Here is a 21,781-nt window from a genome sequence, read left to right as displayed (position 1 = left end):
TTTCATACAGAACAAATAGTGCTTTCAGCTTATTTTTTTTTGCTGTGAGGGTTTTTCAAATAGAGGTTTTCTTTTCCTTTTTTCTGTTGCCTTGATTCTTCAGATTAAAGGCGTTCTGTGCTAATACACTTGGAGGCTTTCTGGAGGCATGTGTTAATAGGATATATAGCAGTCAGCTTATTAGTATGGTGACTCTGGTGTAGCCCTCAGAGGAGCTGAGTTGCTGTGGTATATTTTGGGATATTCTCTTTCTAATGTCTTCCAGTTATTATTACAAGAAGATGTGGTCAATAGCTGGCAGATTTGTTGGAGGAGATGCTGTGGGATGGTTGCATAAGCCAAACTGGGAAAAAGCATACAGTGGTGACCAAAAGCTCTTGGGTTCCCATTATATCTCTGTTCCCTTCTCTAAAAATATACTGGATAATAGTATTTATTGTAATTGGGCAATAAATTCTGGAAACGTATGTGGGAATTAGCCATGTTTATTTTAAGTGGTAACTAAAGCAAATAAGCTTGGTGACTGCTATCCAGCATGGCTTGTTTGAGTGATGGGGATCCAGATCCTTTTTCCCCTCTTCCACACTTCTTTTAAACTGCTCCAAACCTTTCTCATGCCAGTCCTTAAGGGTAGGCACTCAGTTTATCTCCTGGCTTTGTCCCACAGCCACTTGTGCTTGCCAAGTGTCTCCTCTTCCTCATGGAAGGATGCTGGGAAACCAAAAAGATTCCTCAGCTTAGAGCAGCTGAGTAAACTGGGAATGCATCACTGCCTTGGGTGAACTTGGAGAAAATCTGCACTAGATAAGGTGCTGAGATTAGGCCCTTGACAGGGTTAATTGGGAAGTCCATTAACTGAAAAGCCTCAGCAGCTTCTGAATAAATAATTTTTAAAAGAAACTAACTAGGGCAGTGTTGGGTGGCTTTGTTTGTATTTCAGGATCTTTTTTTTCGGTCTGTTTAGAAAGTTTCATTTGTGTTTTGGACTTTGCTTGGTTTTGAATAGCTTATGGGGGATGGAATTCTCAGGCTACAGAGAAGCTGAACTTTCTCATCCTTTAAGGTCATTTTGGAGGAAATGTCTTTCATTTTTGGTTCCATAGCTTTCTTTATTTTTAACCAACTTTCCTTATTCTCAAAGGCAGCCTTCATGTTTGCAAAACGCTGTATGCATAATGCCTGGTAAATCCTGCTTTGCTTCGTTGTAAACTCCCGTCCAGGACTTGTGATAGAAGCAAAATGCCCATTTAATCCTCTCTTGATTAAGAAAAACCTCACAATTAATTAATTAGGCTTTATAAATGTTATGGGGAAATCACTAAATAACAGCTTAAGAAAAGAAGCATGTGGGAATTTTGCTTGTGATGAAAAAAAGAGAGGAATTTAAGCCAGAAACAGTCAGTTTGTTTGCAGAAAATTAAAACTGAAGTTGCATTCACAGGTTGTGAATGGATCAACTTGGATGTGTGTGGTATAAGAAGATGAGGAGCTTTACTCTCCCTTGAGACTTGGCTTTGAGCATCAGCAAAAACTGTTGTTTTAAGCCTGTGCCATTTGATGCTGCAGATGCGTGTAGGATTTTTATTTTGTTTTCTGTGGTTTGTGGTGTTTCTCTGAAGGAGGAAAGGCTGCTGGGGCTGAAGTGATGCTGAAGGCAGTGCCCTCAGCTCAGCTGTGTGCTCACAAGTGCTGAAGGAACAGAAGGGGAGCAGTGAAGGTGCAGGTCCCTGCTGGGAGTGCCCAGCATCCGGCTGGTGCTGGGACACAGCCCAAGGTGTGCCCAGCAATCCTGAGTGCTTTGGCACCAGCCTTGGACACAGGAAAGCAATTAAGGAGTTTGCCTAAGGAGTTCCTCCCTTAAAGGAGCTTGGCTTCTCGCTGAAATCCTTGTCCACCTCCTTAGGGAGGAGGCTGCAGTGTGTGCTCAGCACTGGGTTTTGCTGCTGTGCAGCTGAGCCTTTGCTTCCCGAGACTGCCCTGGGGCACGTGGGGTGTTGTGAAACCTTGGCACTGGCCCAGGGATATTTTGAAATATTTGTTTTCCATAGGTGCTGAGCATTGCACTTCACAATGCACTCGCTGGTCACTTGCTGGTTTGTGAATAGCTCTCAAAAATGGGTGCAAAAGTTAAAGGCAAGAACCTCAGCTCTTGACTCTTCTTGCTTCTGTAAAATAAAGTGGCTCTGATTTTTACTTGGCATGTCTTGGTGGTGACTCCATATGTGGTTTCTTCAGTGATGTTTTTGCCTGCCTGCAGTGCAGCTGGGAGCCAGGAGGGATATGAATAAAGGCTTGAGTGTCTGGGAAAATTCTTGGCATTCTTAGAGGAGCGGTTTAACGGGGAGGGGGGCTGAGAATTGTGTTGGTTTAGTGGGAGGTTTTTTGGGGGGGACTCCAGTGTGGGCTGGGAGCTTATTGTGAGCATGCAGCAACTGGAGATGGCTGGCTGGCACAGCGGCCCACGCACCGAGAGCTGGCTTGGATGTGGCTGTGCTGCCTCTTGGAAAACAGAAGGAAGGAAAGGCACTTGGCATTGCTGTAGGGAAGAGCAATGCTAGGCATCACCATGTTACCTTTTACAGCTCTTTGGGGTTGCTACAGCAGGGAAAATGAGAGTTGCCCTCCCTGCACAAGCGTGGAAGGCTCGTGGTCTCAGGTGCAGCCTGGCTGACTGACCATGTACCACCACCAGAGTGGGCAGGGGCAGGAGGCGGCAGAGATGAAGCTCTTCATCTTCTATTGTTGGTGTCGCGGTAAACCAGCAGAAACCCCACATCTGTGGGCTTGCTTTTTCTTCCTTTCTTCTTTCCCCAGCCTATTATTAAGTGCTTCATGATGGGAATCTGAAGTTTTAAGCCCATGCTTAAGATTAATTGAAAGCCTTCAGAACTGGCTGTGTGCTTGCATTTTGCAAATCTCCTTGAGATTAGGTGCCATTTAGATGTGACAATCCACTGGCCAGCCCTAGCTGAGTGTGCTTCGTTTTGTCTCCAGTGCCAAAGGCACCCACAAGGTCACGCCTACTCCACCTCTGCTGAGCCCTCTGCTAAGACTGACTATGCTCAGAATCCTCTCACAGTCAAATCTGTCTCATTACCTCTCTTGGACCATCTCCTTCTGCTTAACAGGCTGCAAAGTGCAGTCTCATTCACTGGTGCTGTTATACATCTATCTAATAGTCATTAGCCTGTGAGGACAAGACAGGTGATGTTTTCATGTGTGCTAGTGAGTGTTTTGAATGTTGCTCACACCACAGAGGTGTTTTCCTTACATGGGGTGTGGTGTTGCTGTTAAGTGCCCCTCAGCTCTGAGCTAGGCAAGAGGTATTTTCTTCATGGAAACACGAGTCCTGCTCACTGCTGTCGCTTTGCAAATGTCAAGTGGCATTTATTGAGCCAGCATTCAGAGATGGAGAGATTCTCCAGAGAGAGGTAATTTGTCAAATTTCTCTGCATTGATCCAGAAGCTGGGCCAAGCCCAGGGAGTGCCTGCTTGGACAAAGAAGCTGAATTTGGCATCTGACACTGTTTGCCCAAAGGTCTCTAGGCAAGTACTCAACTGCTCCATGACTCAGTGCACTTGTGAAACGATGATAACTACAAGTGCCCTGGTAAGGGATCTTGCAGCAGGGGGCATTTGGGGGAGGTTGTGGGGCTGGGGACCTGCCTGTGCTGGAGCCTGAAGCTGCCCCTCTGTGTTTCGTGGTTTGTGGAGCTGCTGCCCCAGGTGCCCAGGCTGAGAGGGGCCAGGCAGTGCCTGTGGCTGGCACACATGAGCCTGTACCTGGGACTGGATAAACAGCCCCATACCACTCAGTCCTTGCTCTGCTCAGTTGCAAAATGAGCCTCCCTGCACCAGGATGGAATGGTTTCCTGATTCCATGTCTTTCCATGCAGGAGACAAGGGAATAGCATCCTACAAACACCGCTGGTGCATGTATTAATCTTTGTATTGCACACACTGCTGTGGATTGTGGATGGGGCATCAAGAGGGTGAAGTCATTGTTTTGTGCCCAGCTGTGCCAGGCCAGCCCCTGAGCTCTGCAGCATGGCCATGCAGGGTTTGGGGAGCCTCCCTGCTCTTCCTCCTGCTGCTCTCTGAGTCACTCTGCTCAGGAACCTGCAATCTGCTAGCTCTGGATTTTCCTTCTGCTTTGATTTGACTGTAAATCAGAAGGGAGAGGATCTGTGTGTGCCTGGCACTCCATGTCCACACGTTCCCTGCAGGACAAAGCAGTGCTCCCCTGGGAACAGCCAGTGCCACAGACCTGCTGCAGGGCATCTGTGTGACACAGATGATGCCTGGACCCAGCAAAGCACTGGAGGATTTGTCATGGTGTAAGGTCAGGGTGACATCCAGGATTGAGGAATGTAGAAACAAAAGTCTGCCTCAGCAGTGGGAATTGAAGTGCTGTGGAAAAGCACCATGCAGATGTTGTGTTGTTGCCTCTTTGTGTTTTCTAAGTGTGTGGGTAAAATGTAAGTAGGAAGACTCTGGGAAGAGAAGGATCTGAAATACAGCTTCCTGGTGAGCTCCTGGAAGACACAAGCTTCTTCTCCCTGTGTGGGGCTGGCATGTGGAGAGCTGCAGCCTGGCCAGAGATCCCAGGCTGGTGGTGCAGAGGTGCTGGAGGCAGCGTTTGGGAGCAGCAGAAACCTTTGGGTTGAAGGTCACTGCTCCAGTGTAAGCCCTATTCATGTAGCAGAAAGGAGAGAAAACTCAATTTCCTTCCTTCTTGCCCTGTAGATCTTTGCTGTTTGGCCTTGGAAAATGTTCATCTTTTTCACTTATGTTCTGTTGAGCTGTAGAAATGGGAAAGGGCAGCTCAGATACAGAAAAGTTCTGTGCTGTCCCTCAGGGTATATGTCCAGAAATCATCACTGTTTATCAGCTAAACCATGTGATGTTTTGTTTTCCCTCTTAATTCTATTCACCAGTTGCTTGCACGCTGATGAAGCAGGGCCCAGAGTTTACATTACAAGTCCCATCATGCCAGCTTCACCATTTAACAAAAATAAGCATCACCATTTATGATTGTGGCATTCAATTACACTTCTGTTTACCCATATGCTTTCACCTGCATCATTCAGGGAAAAAAGCCCCAGGGTTGTCTCAAGCAGGAAACACAAGCATATGTCACTAAGGAGAATTTTGTGGTGGGATTATTGAAAGATGAGACTTCTAGAGATATTTTTTTTTTAACCAACTGATATCAGAATGATCTTCTCTATAAAAGGCCCACTCTGTTTATAGTGCTCCTGGTGAAAGCAAAGGAAGCAGGGGCAGCACATCCTGAAACAGTCTCAGAGCTGCTCTGCTCTGCACTAGGAGCCCCAGCCAGGAGCACTGCAGTTGAGGGGCGGCTGGGCATGGGGCTGGTCTCACTGCTGACATTCCCTGCGTTGTGCAGGCAGTGGTAAAACCACTTTTCCTGGAACAAGCTGCTGAAAAATGTAGTGACGCAGAGTGAAACTGATGCTAATTTGGAGGTGAAGCATGAAGAGAAACTGTGATCGGGTTTTTATTTTTTGAAGAATCAAAGGCACACAGTTTGAAGCTGTAGCCTGTGCACTTCTCACAGGTTTCTTTTATCACTGTCTATGAAGAAGAGCTAAATTAGTATGTGGTGCTGTGTTGACTCTCTTATGGGGATCTGGATTTGGTCTTTCTGATTGTGTTTCTCTGCTGCTTTTTGTTGTTTGACTTGCAGTAAAGGGCCAAATAACTTATCATCTGCAGTGGATGTAGTAGTTGCAGTAAGGGCCAAGTAACATACCATCTGCAGTGGATGTTGTAGTTGCAGCAAGGGCCAAATGCCACATGCTCTGCAGGGGCTGTGGTCTGTGGCCAGCTGCCCACAGCTGCCTGCTCCAACTGCGTGCCAGCCCTGCTGCAGGGCACAGCTGTGGTGACCCTGCTGGGCATGGGCTCGGCAGCTGATGTGGGTTTGAAGAGCAGATTTTGGTTCCCTGGGCAGCTCTGAGCTGGTGTGGCCACAGGAATGGGCTGGTGTGCCATTGTGCATCCCAGATGCACCCTCAGCCTCCAGCAGGGTGTGTCCAGGAACTGGCATGTCTGGTAATTACAGCCCATTTCAAGCACTGTGGTTGGAGGTTTCATTTGAGTTCTTGTGGTGCTCAGCTCTTGTGTCATCCATCTATGCTACCAAGGACATGTCTGTCTTTCTGCTGCTAAGAAAAGGGTTCTGTGATGTTGCTGTCAAATCAGAGCTAAAGATACATAAGATATCTGATCGATCCCTCTGGGATGGCTGCTGTTCCTGTGGCCATGCCGCAGATGCCATTTCTGTGCCTGTTGACTGGACAGAACATTTGTGAAAACTTAAGGACTTAGGATTTGAAAATATTTAAGTTCTGCTCTGACCTTATGATGAATCTTTCATTTCCCACAAAATTCCAGATTCAAAATATGATTTATCCCCTTGGCTCTCTGCTTCAAGCCTGAAGATCAGCTCAAGGCATAGAAATCTTTGGAGAGCATGTTCAAAGACTGCAAGTAAAACCCTGGCAACTGCCCCATCATAGGATGTTATTAATGACCCAAGAAGGGATGTTCAGGGCTGCAGTTGCTATTTGAGGTTAGAGTTCCCACCTGGAGCCATTGCAGTGTCTCAATTATCATGTTGTGCAATGGTGAAATGGGCTTCAAGAAAGGCTGGCTGCCTCGTGGTTGTTTGCAGCCCCGGGATGGGGTCCTGCCTGGTAAGAAGCAGCAGAGTTGTCTCTGCAGGCTGTGAGGTGGAAGGACCTGGCTCACACTGAGTGCTGACGAGGGTAGGAATGTGCAGGGAGCAGTGCAGCTGGAAAGGGCAGGGCTGTGATCCTGCCTGGCTCTGCCCTGGCTGATCCCAGCTGGCTCTGCCATATGCCCTGCCCAGCTCCTGTCCTGCAAGGCACCCTCATTGCTGTCAGAAGTATGGAGAGAGCTCTGCTGAAATCCTTAGCTTTTGTTTAAAGCAAACAAAAACACAAACAACCCCCCCTACACTGCTGCATTAGTGCTGCCCTCATTTACTGCAGCATTTGTGTTCTGGATTGATTATTTATGCTGAGTGTGGCGGGCTGGCTCCTGCTGGAAGGGGTTCTATTTGGAGTGTGACCTTGCCTTCACTGGCAGGTGAACTTTCAGGCTGTCCTTGGGCCACCCTGGCATGTGGGAGCTGGCCACAAGGGCAGGTCATTTGGGTGCTGGTTCAGGGTGTGGGCAGGCTCCTCTCCAGCACAGCTCCTCACACCAAACTCCACAAGTGAGCAGTGGTTCTATTCACAAGGCTGTCAGGTTTCCAGGCTCAGTGGATTGGAGAGAAAGAAATAAAACAGAGAAAACTTTTCTCCCCCTTTCTTTATTTTCCTAGTCTTCCTACTTCCCAGCAGCTGTTGCCATTGTTTATCCTAACACAGCAAAATCCCTTTGGAGCTGAATGACAGCTGAACACGCTGCAAGCACAGCAAATGGTTTTCTGCTTTGGTATCAGCACTGCCTTGAACTTGAACCAGGTTATTTCTGCTGCTTACAGAAATAAAGGAAACTGCATTTCAAGGTCACTGGCAAAAATTATTCCACTGAAGTCTGGCTCATTGATTTAACAGCTTTGAGAGATGGCGAGCAGCTCTGAGTAGGTGTATTCCTGTCCTGTAGTGAACAGCTACTGAGTGCCAAAAAAAGAAGAGAAAAAGCCCTGTGTGGATGCATTTGGGTTTCCTGCAGCCAAGGCATGACTGAGTTCTCAATGCAGCCTTGCCTGGCTGGAGCCTATTTAAATGCAGCCTTGCTGAGCTGGAGCCTATTTTAAAATCTCGAGCAGTGGTGCTGCCTGTTGCCTGGAAACCTCCTCCCAGCCTCAGGCACTTTCAGCCCAATCATAGCCATCGGCAGCCTTTATTTATTTCCCATCCAAAATGTCATTCCAGGCTTCTGGTTTGTGTTTTTGTTTGCTTGTTTTTGTTTATGACTTAAAATGAAAAGACACAAAGTGTAACCATCAAAACCCGGTTCCTTTCTGTGGGAACAGCCTGCCCGGCTGTCACTGCATTGCAGAGCTGGGAGCTGGCAGCTGGAGCTCTGGGAGGTGCTGGGGAGGATGAGGAGTGGGGGCTGAGAGCCTGAGGAAGCCCCCCGAGCTCAGCTGGTGCCTGCAGTGGGTTCCTGTGCCTTGTGCCAGCCTCTTCCTCCAGGGCAAAGCCAGAGCTCATCAGCTCTGGGTCTCTGCCCAGCTCACGCGTGTCCTGGGTTCCCCTTTCCAGTTGAGGTTGTGCCACCCCATGTGGGATCCACAGCTCAGCATTTGGCTGACTGGAGCAGCACAGATTCACCTTTAAAACACCCTGTGTATCCTGGGGTCTGAGTTGTAGCACCTTTAATACACCCTGTGTATCCTGGGGTCTGAGTTGTGGCACCTTTAATACACCCTGTGTATCCTGGGGTCTGAGTTGTGGCACCTTTAATACACCCTGTGTATCCTGGGGTCTGAGTTGCAGCATCTCCCTGTGCTGACAGCTGGATGGAAGAGAGTTAAACTTGGAGATCTCCCTGTCTTAGGGGCTGGTTTTATTTTTAATTCACCTAAACTTTGGTCACCTCAAAACCTTAATTGCTGACATCAGTTACACATGGAAACTTTAAATGATTGCTCTTTCTGCTAAGTTAGTGAGTGTGATTGATCCTGAATGGACAGAATAGGATGGTGGATCACAGGAGCCCAGCTATGATTCAATTTATGTTTTTTGGGAGAGCACTGGGCTAAAATAATCTGAAAGTGGGTAAAAAATGCTAAATGAAACTGCTAGAAGGTTTGTGTGTGAGGCATGGAAGTTGTTTCAGCTGTTTACAGGTTGTTCTTGTGATTTAAATGGTTTATTTTACAAGACTGAGAATATTTGTTTTACCAAAGGCAGAGCTAAAGGGGGCTTTGACTCAAGATGCAGTTGAACAAAGGTTTGTGTTTTGTTTAGCAACCTTACTGCAGGCACAGAGGCAAGGCTTATCACATCAATTATTTTCCTCTTGACTTCATTTAAGTTTGACAGGCAGCTTAGGCTCTTCTCAGGGATGCTCTTGTCTCTCAGTCTTAGTGCTGGGACATTAAATTCCAATTGTCAGGAACAGACAGAAGAACCAGTGCCAAACCAAGGGCAGACATTTTTCCATTCCCATTTTCTGTGTGCTGGTGGTTAAGAAAAAAGCAATCAATTGCCAAAGAAATTGTGAGTGTGAATTAATCACAATTCATTCTCTGAAGTCCTGTCTCCTTGCTTTTCCTTGGGTGGGTAAGAGCCTGAGGGGCTCCAGGGAGGGTGGTCTGGTCCCTGGGTTCAGACACCATTTCTTAGTTGTGCAGAGAGGTGTGCATCTGTTAAAATTGCAAACTTTCCTGGTTTGGCCACTAGAAAGAGAAATTATCTTTCTGTCAGCTCCTCTTTGCTGGACTTTATGTCTGCGCTGCTCTGCCTTTCTGTCTAGCACAGGTCACAGAGCTGCTGTCTCCTCGGATTTTGTTTTCTTAGTTCCTAAGCAAAGCCTCTACAGGTGATCAGCTTCTGTGGGGGAGGGAAGGAACAGAAGGGAGAGCAAAGTGCACACGGGGGAGGCAGGAACAGGAACAGCAGAGGAACAGAGGGAAGCTGTGTGCTCACAGATGGCAAAGCAAGAGGGTTCCTTGCCCTGCCTGTGCCAGCGGCACCCCCAGCGCCGAGCGAACAAACCTCGCTGCGTGTGGCCATGGCAAGGGGCAGAGACAAGTACTCAGGGAAAATGCACAGTCTGTCAAGCTGAATTCTCTGCTGGAGGGTTTGAGAAAATGAAATACAAAAAAAAGTCCAAGAGAAATGAGTGCTAAAACACACCGTGGTAGGTGTTCCTTTGCTAATCTCTCCCAGCTGCATGCAGTTGAAGCTCACACTGGTGTTTTCTTTACTTTGGAGCCTGGTAGCTTGGTTCTCCCAGCCCCCATGAAGATCAGCATTTCACACCCTCTCCTGTTGTTAGTGGCTGTTGGGGGGTTGTGCTGGGGTGTGCCAAACACAGGCCCTTAGGGGCATTACTGGGCTTTGCAGTGCCCAGGAGGGTGGTGATCTTGGTCTCATCAGCCTGATCTGCCATCTCAGTGCAGTTTGCTAATCTGGCTTCTTCTCCCTGGCAGAATGAAGAGAAGAGGAACCTGTCCCTGGGGGGCCATGTGGGCTTCGACAGCCTCCCGGATCAGCTGGTCAGCAAGTCTGTCACACAAGGCTTCAGCTTCAACATCCTCTGTGTGGGTGAGCACTGTCCTTGCAAGCAGCCATGGGGGAGGCTGGGACCAGCATTTATTGAGTGTCCTGCTATGCCACCAGCCTTGGCAGTGACTTCAGCAAGTCAGAAATGCCAAACTCTTATAAAACACACTGAGTCAAGGCAGGAGGATTTCTGTAATCAGTGGGTTATTGCTCATCATCTCTGCTGCAATAGCTCTGCAATAGGAAGGATCAAAGGAAGGCTGTATATAGCAAGTTAAGTGTTTCCATATGCTGACTGGGGTGGCTGCATGAGCAGCTTTTGCTGGGTATGCTGTCTAGGTAGATACAGTCAGATGCACCATGGTTATGGTGGTTATGTGGGAGCTGCTCTTGGTAACTTGGTTATTTCTGAGTGTGAGCCTGCACCCCAAATCTGGGCACAAGAAGTTTGTGTCTGAGCTGTGCCTAGTCCGTGCTTTTCCAGGTGTCAGCATGGGCATCTCTGTGCTTAGAAAGGGAGGGGGACTGTTCCTTACTGACTTTAAAATAACCTTATTATATTCTTGGCTTTTAATTTTGATATTGATGTGATCTAGCAGGCAATGCTGGCTGGAGTACTAGAGACCAATTCCTTTCAGTGATGAGATGAGTGTCATTTCTTTTTTGGCTGGTTCTTGTATGATGTATGAGGTCTGAAGTATTGTAACCTGCTGGACCAGCAGAAATACAGCAGCTCCCACAGCTTTCTATAGACTGTGCAGGGAAGGTTATTTCCTCAGATTTTGCCTCTCTTCAGCCCTATGACCAGTAGGGCTGTGTGTAGTGAATAAGGAGTTTAAATGAGGAGTGAATAAGGAGTGTAAATGAGCCTCCTTCTAGGCCAAACTGGAAAATATCACTCTTGTTTCATTACCAGGAACAGCATTTCAAAGCCTTTCTGCTCACAAACAGCTTGTCAGCCAAATATTCTGGGACAGAGGTTTTTGTGATGCATCCCAGTTGTCCTTCAATGGCTGCTAAAATTGTCCTCTGCACAGCTTCTCTAGTGCAGAATCCCAGGCAAAGTCAGAGGTCATGGAAAGGAAGATAGTGTGCTTTGCTGTGCTGCTGTGTTTTGTGTGATATTGGGAAGATCCAAGTGCTCTGTTCTGTTTGCATGAAACATGGGAGCCCTTCAGGAAGGCAGACACTGTCTGTGTGACACCCGTGTGACAATTACGCGTCTGTGCACAAGCCACTCGCGGTGACCTCCCACAGTGTCATTCAGTTCTCTAATCAACATGCTTTGAAGTGGCAAATTCCCAGTGCAGTGAGCTGCTGGTTTGTGCTCCCCAGGTGAGACTGGCATTGGGAAGTCCACGCTGATGAACACCCTGTTCAACACCACCTTTGAGACGGAGGAAGCCAGCCACTACGAGAGCGCCGTGCGCCTGCGCCCGCGCACCTACGACCTGCAGGAGAGCAACGTGCACCTGAAGCTCACCATCGTGGATGCAGTTGGATTTGGGGATCAGATCAATAAGGACGAAAGGCAGGTCTTGTGCCATCTGCTCGGTGTTTCTGCCTCGTGCTTAGACATCAGCTGCCTGCAGTTCCCCTCACAGTGCTGCAGGAGTGTCCGTGTCTCCGGTAAAGGAGTCGCTGCCTGTAGGGGTTCTGGGGATAAAGGGTAGAGGGTGAACAGCCAAAAAGAGAGGTCACAGGAGGTCTTTCCAGCAGAGATTGCTGTCCTCCAGGAGTGTGAGCTGTTAACCAGCTCACACTGTCCTCAGAGCAGGGTCAGGAATTATCTGTTCTGAACTGGTCTCATTTAACTACACAGACATCTTGTTCAAGCCCCAGATAAAGGCTTTCTGGGATCCCAAGGTGTCTCCTTGGTCATGTTACATTGCTGCACACAGATGGCTGAGCCCTGAAATGTGGGCAAAGTTTGATATGGGGAAGTAGTCATCTTTCTGTGCTCCACTGTCCTTAGACCTTGCAGTGCAGCCTCAAGAGTCTCCAGCAAACTTTGGATTATAAGGTCTGTGTGCAAACCCCAAACTTTCCCATTGCAAAGCTGAATTGTTTGAGTCTTATAACTTGTTTTTAGAGATACCATGGAACATCTAAGAGAATTCCTTCAGCCTTTAGGCAGTTTAGATTTGTGCTGCAGTGGCTGGTTTGCTAATGGGCTGGTTTTAGTTACAGGCCAATCGTTGAGTACATTGATACGCAGTTTGAAAACTATTTGCAAGAGGAGCTGAAAATCCGCCGGTCTCTGTTCGACTACCACGACACGAGGATCCACGTCTGCCTCTACTTCATCACCCCCACCGGGCACTCGCTCAAGTCCTTGGACCTGGTGACAATGAAGAAGCTGGATAGCAAGGTAGGGCCTTGGAGACTGCAGTCCCTCTTGCTGGAATGCTTCTGTTGGTGCTGATTGTCCTGTGGAAGGTTTTATCCCTTCTGTGCAGTGCTGGACTCCTTCCTGCGTGGCAGCTGAGCTATTCTTAGGACTCTGGTTGTGATCTGTCTGGCCTGGGGGTTGCTCAGGTCCTGTGCTTGTTTTCTCACTGACTTTCCTGAAGAATGTCAGGGAAAGCCTGTTTTCCTGTTGGTTGTGTAAATTCCAGTGTCCCTCTACTGTAAGAATCTTACCCAGATTAGCTGATATTTATCAGAGCCATCAGCTGCAGCTCCATTGGGTGTGCAGGTGAGAATGCTTTCCAGCTCCAGCAGTTAGATTGTGGAGTCCCCTTTGCTGTCCTGACCTGTCAGCAGGGACAGAGGGGCTGAGAGCCCCCAAAACTGCAGTTGTTCTAAGGTGGTGGTCAGTGCTGAAGAGACAAGGGCTGAGAGAAGTGTTGGCTGTGTGTGCTGGTGCACAGGGAGTGTGTGAGCTGTCACTGCTGGCAATGCCACGTGATCTGGCTAGGAGATCACAGTATCTTCTATGGTGAGGAATTCCCAATGTCATAGGAATCCTAAAATGATGAGAGGGTCTGCTGGGGTTCTTTCTTTGTGCATAAGCTGTTCTGCCTTAGGGGGCAGGGTGTTACCTAACCAACAGCTTGCTTATGTTCCTGCAGCAGGGAGCAAGTTTCTGACGTGGTTTTGGGTGTTCCAGCTGGCTTGCAGGGAGCTGCAGGAGGCTTCAAAGGTCACTAGTGGCAGCAGAATCTCTTCCTTTCTTCTCAATGGTTTCCTGTCTCTCAGAGTATTGTTTTAGCAGCAGGGTGGTTCCTTTGAGGTGGCAGGTGCTGTTCAGCCTGCAGAGGGACAGGCATGGGACCCTGCAGGACCTGGGGATCCCCTGGATTACTGAGGGAGCATTCTCTGGCTGTTGTTCACGTGCAGCTCTGTTAGACTTTGCTGCTGGGTTGAGTTCCCCTGTGCAGTCCCTGCTGCTTGCCCTTGCCACCCTGGGCTCAGGGCCTGCTTTCCCTTGGCCCCAGCCCAGAGCAGGCACTGGCTTCCTGTTGCAGTGGGCTGTTTGTGGCTTTGGCTGTTACACTGATTTCATCAGGAATCTGAAAACTTTCCCTTAATAAACTTTTGTCTCTTGGTACAGTGCCAGCATTACATATTCCCAGAAATATTTTTGGAGGAAAGCTTTTGCACTGTTCCCCTTGTGCTGGTAGTCCCACAAAGCCCTTCTCCCTTTTCCTTCTCATTCCCTACTTTTCACATCTCCCTCTGGTTTCCTTTAATGTGGTCCTTTGGTAGTACCAAAATAAATCCTTTGTGCTTGTGCACAGATGAAAACTTTGTGCGCAGGCAAACTTTTTATATTTCTGAACTTCCACTTTAATAGCCCTCTCTGGAGTAATTTTATGCCTTTGTTCTCATCTCCCTTCTTGCCACAGCATGAGAACATCCTGGATTTCATGCTGTGGTGGCCTCACACAAGTGGGCACATGGAAATGAATAAGCAAGTGGAGCCCATTGATATTTTCTGGGCATCAGGGATTTATGTTGCATTTCTGCAGTGGTGTCATCCCAGGACATGGGAGCACTTCCCAGGCACTCCCTGAGGGGTTGTGCAGTGCTGTGCCCCTTTCCCACTGCAGATGAACCATTTGTGCTGGGTGAAGGGGGTGTCAGCAGAGCCCAGGCAGTTCTGCCCTCTCAGTGGAGCAGAGGTGATGTGCACTGGCTCCTGTCTGCTGCTGTGTGAGCACACTGGTGTGGTTATTAATTGTTGTGGTGTTGTGGATCCCAGGAAGAGGTGAGAGATGAGAATTTGACTCCCAAGTTCTCAGAAGGCTGATTTATTATTTTATGATATTATATTATATTAAAAGAAAATTATATACTGAAACTATACTAAAGAAAAAGAAAGGAGACATCAGAAGGCTCGACAAGAATGAATAATAAAAACTCATGACAGAGAATCCAACACCTCTGGCTGTGATTGGTCATTAAGTTAAAACAATTCACATAGAACCAATCAAAGATGCACCTGTTGGTAAGCAACCAACCACATTCCAAGCAATCAGGTAATTGTTGTTTACATTTCTTTTCTGAGGCTTCTCAGCTTCTCAGGAGAAAAATCCTGACAAAGGGATTTTTCATAAAATATCACAGTGACACACCTGAACCTGCTGTTCTTGAGAGCTTTGTGTGGCCCTTGTTTTACAGTTCAAGAATGGAGCTGTGGAGATGGAGGGTACATCAGAGGCAGTGCTGTGCTCTGCTGCTCAGCCTCTGGACTGGTTTAACAGGGAGTTTGTAGGACTGTGGCTCAGTTCCACCTTTGCTTTAGCCCACAAGTGACATGATGTGTGGATGTGTGGTCCTGGGCAGGCTTTTGGCTCTGTGACAATTTCAATAACCAATCTTGCTTTTAGTGTAAAGTCTACAAAATCCCTTCTGGGTAAAGCTTTGTAAACAAAATCTTCCATTGTGCTGTAAGACAATATCTGTTTGGCTGAGCTCATGGCCAGCTGTTATCTGGGGTATTCAGTTACAGCCAGGGAGCAGAAGCATCTTCACAAGTGGTTGTAGATAGATGGAATTGGCTGGCTGGCTGCTCGTGGGAAGCACATAGGGCCTGACAGGTGTACACTTTCCACTGGGTTTAACCTGGGAAAAGGAGATAAATCATGGTGCATTTGTATCGGATGAGAATGTGATTTATTGATTTAAAACCCAGCCCTGTCAGGGGAAATGTGCTGCAGTGTGTGCAGCCATAAGGGTCCTGGAGCTCACTGCTTGTCCTGGATGGTTTTCAGTCACCATGTGCTGCTTGAGCTGTGGCTGAGTGCCTGCCCTGCGAGAGATGACACATCCTGGGCAGGTGGGGATGCTTCAGGCAGCCTGTGCCTCAGCTCCTTGGCTTCCAAAGTAGGATTTGCCTCTTGGCTTCACTGCAGCTTCCATTCAGGAACAGTTTGGAGATGAGGAAAAATTCAGCTGTGTTTCACAGGGCAGAAGTGCCTACAGTCCTATTGCATCAGCAAAATTATTTTCTACCAAATGACAAGTTCCTGTAAGTTTTATTTTTGGAGGTGAGAAGCAGCTCTGGTCAGAAAGACTTGAGAAGGAGGTACATTTTTGTGTGTGCATGGGAGCTCCCTGTCCTGTCTGAAGCACAGACTTCCTCTGGTTATAATTCCAGCTCCAGCAAAGCCCTCCAAGACATGGCCTGACAAACAAGGGCACACTCCACCCCCGTCACACTCAGTGGGGTCACATGCCAGTAGTCAACTGTATGATTTGATTACTAGATCTTCAAATAGAGAATATTACTCTTCCACCATAGAATGTTGTTCTAGGATTTTGCCTTCTACCCAAGATCAACATTATTTGTGTAAAAAGACTAGACAGAGAACCGTCTTGTAGTTCTGGCATTCCTTCTTTCTATTTGGGTTTTAAAACCTGTCCAGGAGAAGAGGTGGCTTTTTTTCTCTAGCTGGATATCTATCAGTTTGTCACCAATCTCTGTGCCACAGGCTTGGCCTGGGCATGGAGGTCAGTGTGTGGAAGGGTCAGACATGCAGTTCAGTAACATCTCATGTCTCACTGGTTTCTTGTTTCCAAACTCTTCCATCCTTTCCCTAAGCTGTGAAGGAATGAACCCATTCTGTACTTAGGACACACTCAAATGCCACATCCATGCCTCCCCAGTATGGATGTGGCTGTTGATTATTGGAAACACAACTTGTAAAACCCCTTTGTGTTGTGAGCTCCGTGTCAGCAGGCGTTCACTGAGTTGCCTTTTTAAAATACAAGAAATCTGGTTGAGGGCACTCCAGCCAGCCTGGTTTGTGATTTGAGTGGTGCTGAGACCACAGTGGTGACCACAGAGCAGAGCATGACTCCTCTGCTGCTAGAAAGCTGCTCCAGGCTCTGCACCCCTGTGTTGCTGTGAGCGGGGCTGAGCTGGAGTCCCTTGGAAAAAGAAGGGGAGGTTGCTTGGGCTGACTGAAAAGGGATGTGAGCCCTGAGCTGACCCTTTTCCTGTGGGAGATGGTGAATCCAAGCCTCCTCAGCTCTTAGCAGGTCAGGGATTCACCCAGCTGTGGTCATGGCCCTTTTACCTTTGCAGTGAGGACATGGACCTGCTGAGCAGGGGAGGGAGCAGCAGGCAGCCTTTTCTGTGTGGGCTCTGCTCCTTGGTGAAAGAGTCCCGGTCAGTGCCTGAGAAAAAGAGGAATTTATTCTCTCAGATATGTTTGCAATGAGTAAATTTAGACTATTTTTATTCAAAGTAAATGCTTTTGTGTTTAGTGAGTGCTAAACCACTAAACAGAGACAGGGAGGGGGAGCAGGGAGAACCCAAGAAATGTGGAAAAAACACTGACTTACAAAGAACTTGTGCTGGGAAAGCAAAGCCTTTTATTTTAATGGGCACCCACTGGAGACCAACTGGTTGCTGTGAATTTCAGCTCTGTAGGACAAAAAGCATTGACTGTAGGGAAATGTTAGATGGCAGATCAGACTTTCCCCTTATTTGTCTAAATTCTTGTGTTTCACTGCTGTGAATTTGGCTGCTGTTCAGACAGATGAGTTCTGCTGTTTGTTTAAGCAGTGGTTTCAGTATCACACATGGCTTTTCTGGGCACAGCAGCATTGTCTAGCACAGGTTCCTGTGATAGATCCAGCCTCACTGTACCTCTCTTAAGCATGAGGCCATAATGAATCCCATCACTCCTGATGGATAGGGGATGTGGATCTCATTTACTTTTGATCTTGAGCACAGGGAGACCTCCCCACTGTGCAGCTGGTGGGTGGCTTTGAAGCACAGGTGGATGAAATTGTGTGGGGTATAGTGCTGCTGGCTGATGTGAAACCAAAGCTGAGCAAGAGCAGCATGAAAATAAATAAATCTGCTGTGTGGCACCCTGCCCCTTTCTCCATATAACCCACATGGCACAGCCAGGCTCGTGGAGTCCTTGGGGAGGGTCATCAGCTGCTGTCAGAGCATCTGAGGAGTGCCTGCTCTTTCCACTTGAGCACAGGAAGGCTTCACATCAGCTCAGTGTGCGTTTCACCCTCGTGCTTGTCTTGTAAAACATCCTGTCAGCACAGCCAGGCGGAGGGGTGACAGCTCGGGTGTGACAGCTACACTGTGTACAAAACAGAGCGAGAGCAGGGCTTTGATTTGCTCCTTGTGTGGTTTATCTGAAGCTGTGTAGCCAAGTGAGTCCTGGAGAACTCTTCCCTCTAGTGTTGAGCCGAGCTCCTGTGCAAGCAGAGCTCCAGGGTGATTTTGGGAGCTGTAGAACGCCAGTGGGGCAGGATCTGGGTCACCCCTGTGCTCAGCTGCTCACTGGGTGTTGGTCCTTCCTTGCTGCGCTGTGCTCCAGGTGAACATCATCCCCATCATTGCCAAAGCAGACACCATCTCCAAGAGCGAGCTGCACAAGTTCAAGATCAAGATCATGAGCGAGCTGGTCAGCAATGGGGTGCAGATCTACCAGTTCCCCACGGACGACGAGGCCGTGGCCGAGATCAACTCCGTGATGAATGTGGGTAACGCTGCCTCTCCCATCCCTGCCCAGATCCTGACCCCTTAAACTGCTGCCCAAAAACACACCTGAAGGGCAATTTCATTGGGAATGTCCAGACACTGGATCTGTTGGAAAGCCCGGTTGTGGGTCTCACAGCTGTTGCATACAGAGTTAATTAAAATGTGGCTTGTGTTTAATCTGGGGGCGCTCTGGAGAAACTTAGCTCTAGAATTTATTTTATTGAATTTTTGAAAAATGCTTTCCTCAAAATTAATTCTGTCTGTCCTTAGGCTGCTTTGCATTTGAGGAAGAAGGAGCTTTGAATAAAATGTGACAGTTAAGATTTACATTAGTCTTTTGACTTAAGGAAGCTGAAAAGAGAAAACCCAATTTAAAGTAAAGAAGAAAAATCTTTAATCTCTATTTTGTCTTTTTTGAAATTCAGAGATCAAATTCAGACCTGACTGAAGCACATACAAAAACACTTTTAAGCTTCTTGTCTCCCAAATCAGAGTGCAGCTATGGCAGTAGAAACAACTGAAATGTTTCCATGATAATTTTGTAAATCTAAAGTAGCTTTTTCATCAAAATGGCCATTTTCCTGCATAGCTGTTTCTGATTAAATGCTTTGTCTTTTCTTTCACCTTTCACCCATCATTTTTTTTTTAATTCAATCACCAGTTTATTTCTGGGTGGACTAGGTACATGTTTTCACTCTAATAGTACTTTTTTTTGCTGAAATCATGAGAACTTTGGAGGATTCACTTTTGCTTAAATTTTGTGTACTGGGGAGAAAACAGGAGTCATGCTTGTTTGGCTTTTTTTTCCCCCCTTCCTTCCTCCAATGAAAATATTTTTGGCCACTTCCTTATGAGTACCACACTTCTGGCTCCATTTCTTTTTAAAAAGTGAAGGATTTTGTCAGCCTCACCATGCTGATGCCCCCAGTCCTGGTTCCTCCCTGTGCCTGCTGCCATGCAGGCTTGGCGAGCAGTGGGGACATGCTGTATCCTGCACACGTCCCTGCTGCAGTGCCCACACACTCTGTGCTGTGCCAGGGCTCTGTGGGATGTCCCTGCTTTCAGCAGGGCAGGGAGTGCCCCATTCCTGCTGTGTACAGCCTGGCAGGGGATCACCATGCTGTTCCTACAGTATTCCCCAGCTGGTGCAGCCCAGGCAGCACTGCTGGTAAGCTCTGCTCTGCCCCTCGCCACTCTCTGCAGAGCATCCCAGTTTGTTGTAGACATTGCTCTGAGTGTCAGAAATTGGCAGGTTCACAGAAGGGACTCAGGGAAGCAGCTGCTGTGCCTGGGTGAGGGGGAGCTGAGGGTCAGGCTGATCTCTGGGGGTTACCCCAGGCACTGAGTCCCTGCCCCTGGCTCTGTTTCAGGCTCATCTGCCCTTTGCTGTGGTCGGCAGCACGGAGGAGGTGAAGGTTGGGAACAAGCTGGTGCGAGCTCGGCAGTACCCCTGGGGAGTGGTGCAAGGTGAGGGGCCAAGCCCACCCCAAACCCTCCCAGCCCTGCCCTCAGCAGCACCTCTGCATGAAGGTGCCCTGTGACAAGCAGCAGGCACGTCCCCTACAGCTCTTGTGGGCTGGGCAGTCTTTCCTTTGGGTTGCCATTCCTAGGAATGTCAGCAGGAATCCCTGCATGCAGGGTTGTGCTGTGCCCTGAGCAGGACAGCAGGCTCCTCAGGATGGGAGTATCTGCAGCCAGTCATGAGTGCCTTGTGTTCCCCCACCACACCTGCAGTTTGCTGACCTGTCCCTTCCCTCTGCCAGTGGAGAATGAGAGTCACTGTGACTTTGTGAAGCTGAGGGAGATGCTGATCCGGGTGAACATGGAGGACCTGCGGGAGCAGACCCACACGCGCCACTACGAGCTCTACCGCAGGTGCAAGCTGGAGGAGATGGGCTTCAAGGACACAGATCCAGACAGCCAGCCCTTCAGGTGAGTGGCCTTCACATCTAGCAGCAGTTTAGAGTGAGGGTTTGGTACTGATAGCCCCAAAAAATGGGAGGTTTGTAGGTAGATCTACTGTGCCAGGCTGGGAAATGCCAGTGCTGGGTTGGAGCTTTGCAGCTGATTTGGATGTTCCCTTCCCTGCCTGTTTTTCCAATAGCACAGACAGACATGCATTTCCCCATCACTAACTCATCAGCATCCAGAGAGTCTGGATTTCATTTGCTTTCTTCCCCAGCCTCCAAGAAACATACGAGACCAAAAGGAAAGAGTTCTTGGGTGAGCTCCAGAGGAAAGAGGAAGAAATGAGACAAATGTTTGTTAACAAAGTCAAGGAGACAGAGGCAGAGCTGAAGGAGAAGGAGAGAGAGGTGGGTGTGCCAGAAATTTGCAAGGAACCCAAACTGCAGCCAGCAGGGAATGTGGGTCTGGGCAATGCATGAATCCTGGAAAGCACATTCCAGCAAAGCTCACCAGCCAAAGCACAAACACATCACTGGTGTAGGTGTCTCAGAAACTTGTCCTGTGCCACGTGGAAATGCAGCTCTGCCTGGGGAGTGACAGCCAGTGGCAGGACGTTTAGGTGAGCATCCCTGTCACAGAGATTTCCCTTTTGTGGCTCACTGCACAGCAGAGTAGAGGGGGCAGCTGGGCTGGGGTCTCCAGTCGGAGTGAGTCCAGTGGAATCCCCAGTGAGGCCTCAGTAAGCAGCTGTGACTGGAATTTAATGGGCCATCCTCAGAAAGAGTGAGGAACAAAAGATCCTGCAATGTCCCCCGCCCCTGTGCAGAGCCAAAATCCCCTGTGCTCATCTCCAGGGCCCATGCTGCCTCTGGTTTGCTGTGTGGTGTCAGGCAGAGCTGAATTTATTGTATCTTCCCTGCTTCTGGTGGCCCTGGGTGCTGCGTTCTGCCAGCAGGTTGGTGCCTGTGGTGGGATTGGTGTGGGAGGTGTGGCAGGGCCCCTGGGGCAGGGAACACAGCCAAAACCAGCTGAATGCCACGCTCAGAGGGTCTGTCTCCTGCCAGCTGCATGAGAAGTTTGAGCACTTAAAAAGGATACACCAGGAAGAGAAGAGGAAGGTGGAGGAGAAGAGGAGGGAGCTGGAGGAGGAGATGAACGCCTTCAACAGGCGGAAAGTGGCAGTGGAAACCTTGCAGTCCCAATCCTTGCAGGCTACCTCACAGCAGCCACTCAAGAAGGACAAAGACAAGAAAAAGTAAGTGTCTGAGCTGGAGTCTTGCTCCTCTGCCACTGGAAAGCTGGGAGTCTGCTCGCATGCTTTAATGTTTGGTCAGTTGTTTAAACATCATACAGAGAAAAGGGGACTTTGGAATCCTAACTCCCATCCTTCTGATTCTTTGCTTAAAGCAGAGGAGAGATGAGCCCCTCCTGTGCCCAAGCACTGCCCAGAGAAGCCTGGGCAGCTGGGGGTGGGAGGGATTTGCAATTTGGGGCCGTTCTCTAAAGGCTGATGGGCCCATGGGTTCACTCTTATTTCTGTGAGAGCCAACTCAGGTTGTGGAATGGGGCTCCAGGGCACAGTTCTGATTACAAGAAAATTCTTCTCCCCTAAAGGCAGAGTTCTTATCTTAGCTTGCTGCACTTTAAGTGACATTGCTGAAGCCAGCAGGAACAGGGATAT

At 48.4% G+C, this 21,781-nt stretch overlaps 1 protein-coding gene across 3 annotated transcripts in view; it reads left to right on the top strand.

The window, feature by feature from the left end:
• The window catches only part of SEPTIN8 (septin 8), a 40,611-nt gene that overhangs the window by 6,097 nt on the left and 12,733 nt on the right, over positions 1 to 21,781 (top strand). For 2 of the 3 annotated variants that reach the window (XM_058035096.1, XM_058035098.1), the window contains exons 2-9: positions 10,160 to 10,274; positions 11,568 to 11,763; positions 12,417 to 12,603; positions 18,029 to 18,190; positions 19,563 to 19,659; positions 19,956 to 20,124; positions 20,375 to 20,507; positions 21,165 to 21,355. In XM_058035096.1, coding sequence (XP_057891079.1) covers positions 10,160 to 10,274; positions 11,568 to 11,763; positions 12,417 to 12,603; positions 18,029 to 18,190; positions 19,563 to 19,659; positions 19,956 to 20,124; positions 20,375 to 20,507; positions 21,165 to 21,355 — 1,250 coding nt within the window. Of the gene's footprint in view, positions 1 to 10,159; positions 10,275 to 11,567; positions 11,764 to 12,416; positions 12,604 to 18,028; positions 18,191 to 19,562; positions 19,660 to 19,955; positions 20,125 to 20,374; positions 20,508 to 21,164; positions 21,360 to 21,781 lie in introns of those variants that run through there. The other variant, XM_058035099.1, reaches the window with a different exon arrangement.

Source organism: Melospiza georgiana, chromosome 15 (genome assembly GCF_028018845.1).
Source record: "Melospiza georgiana isolate bMelGeo1 chromosome 15, bMelGeo1.pri, whole genome shotgun sequence".
In the NCBI taxonomy this organism is placed as follows: domain Eukaryota; kingdom Metazoa; phylum Chordata; class Aves; order Passeriformes; family Passerellidae; genus Melospiza; species Melospiza georgiana.
This window is presented reverse-complemented; position numbering and strand designations above follow the sequence as displayed.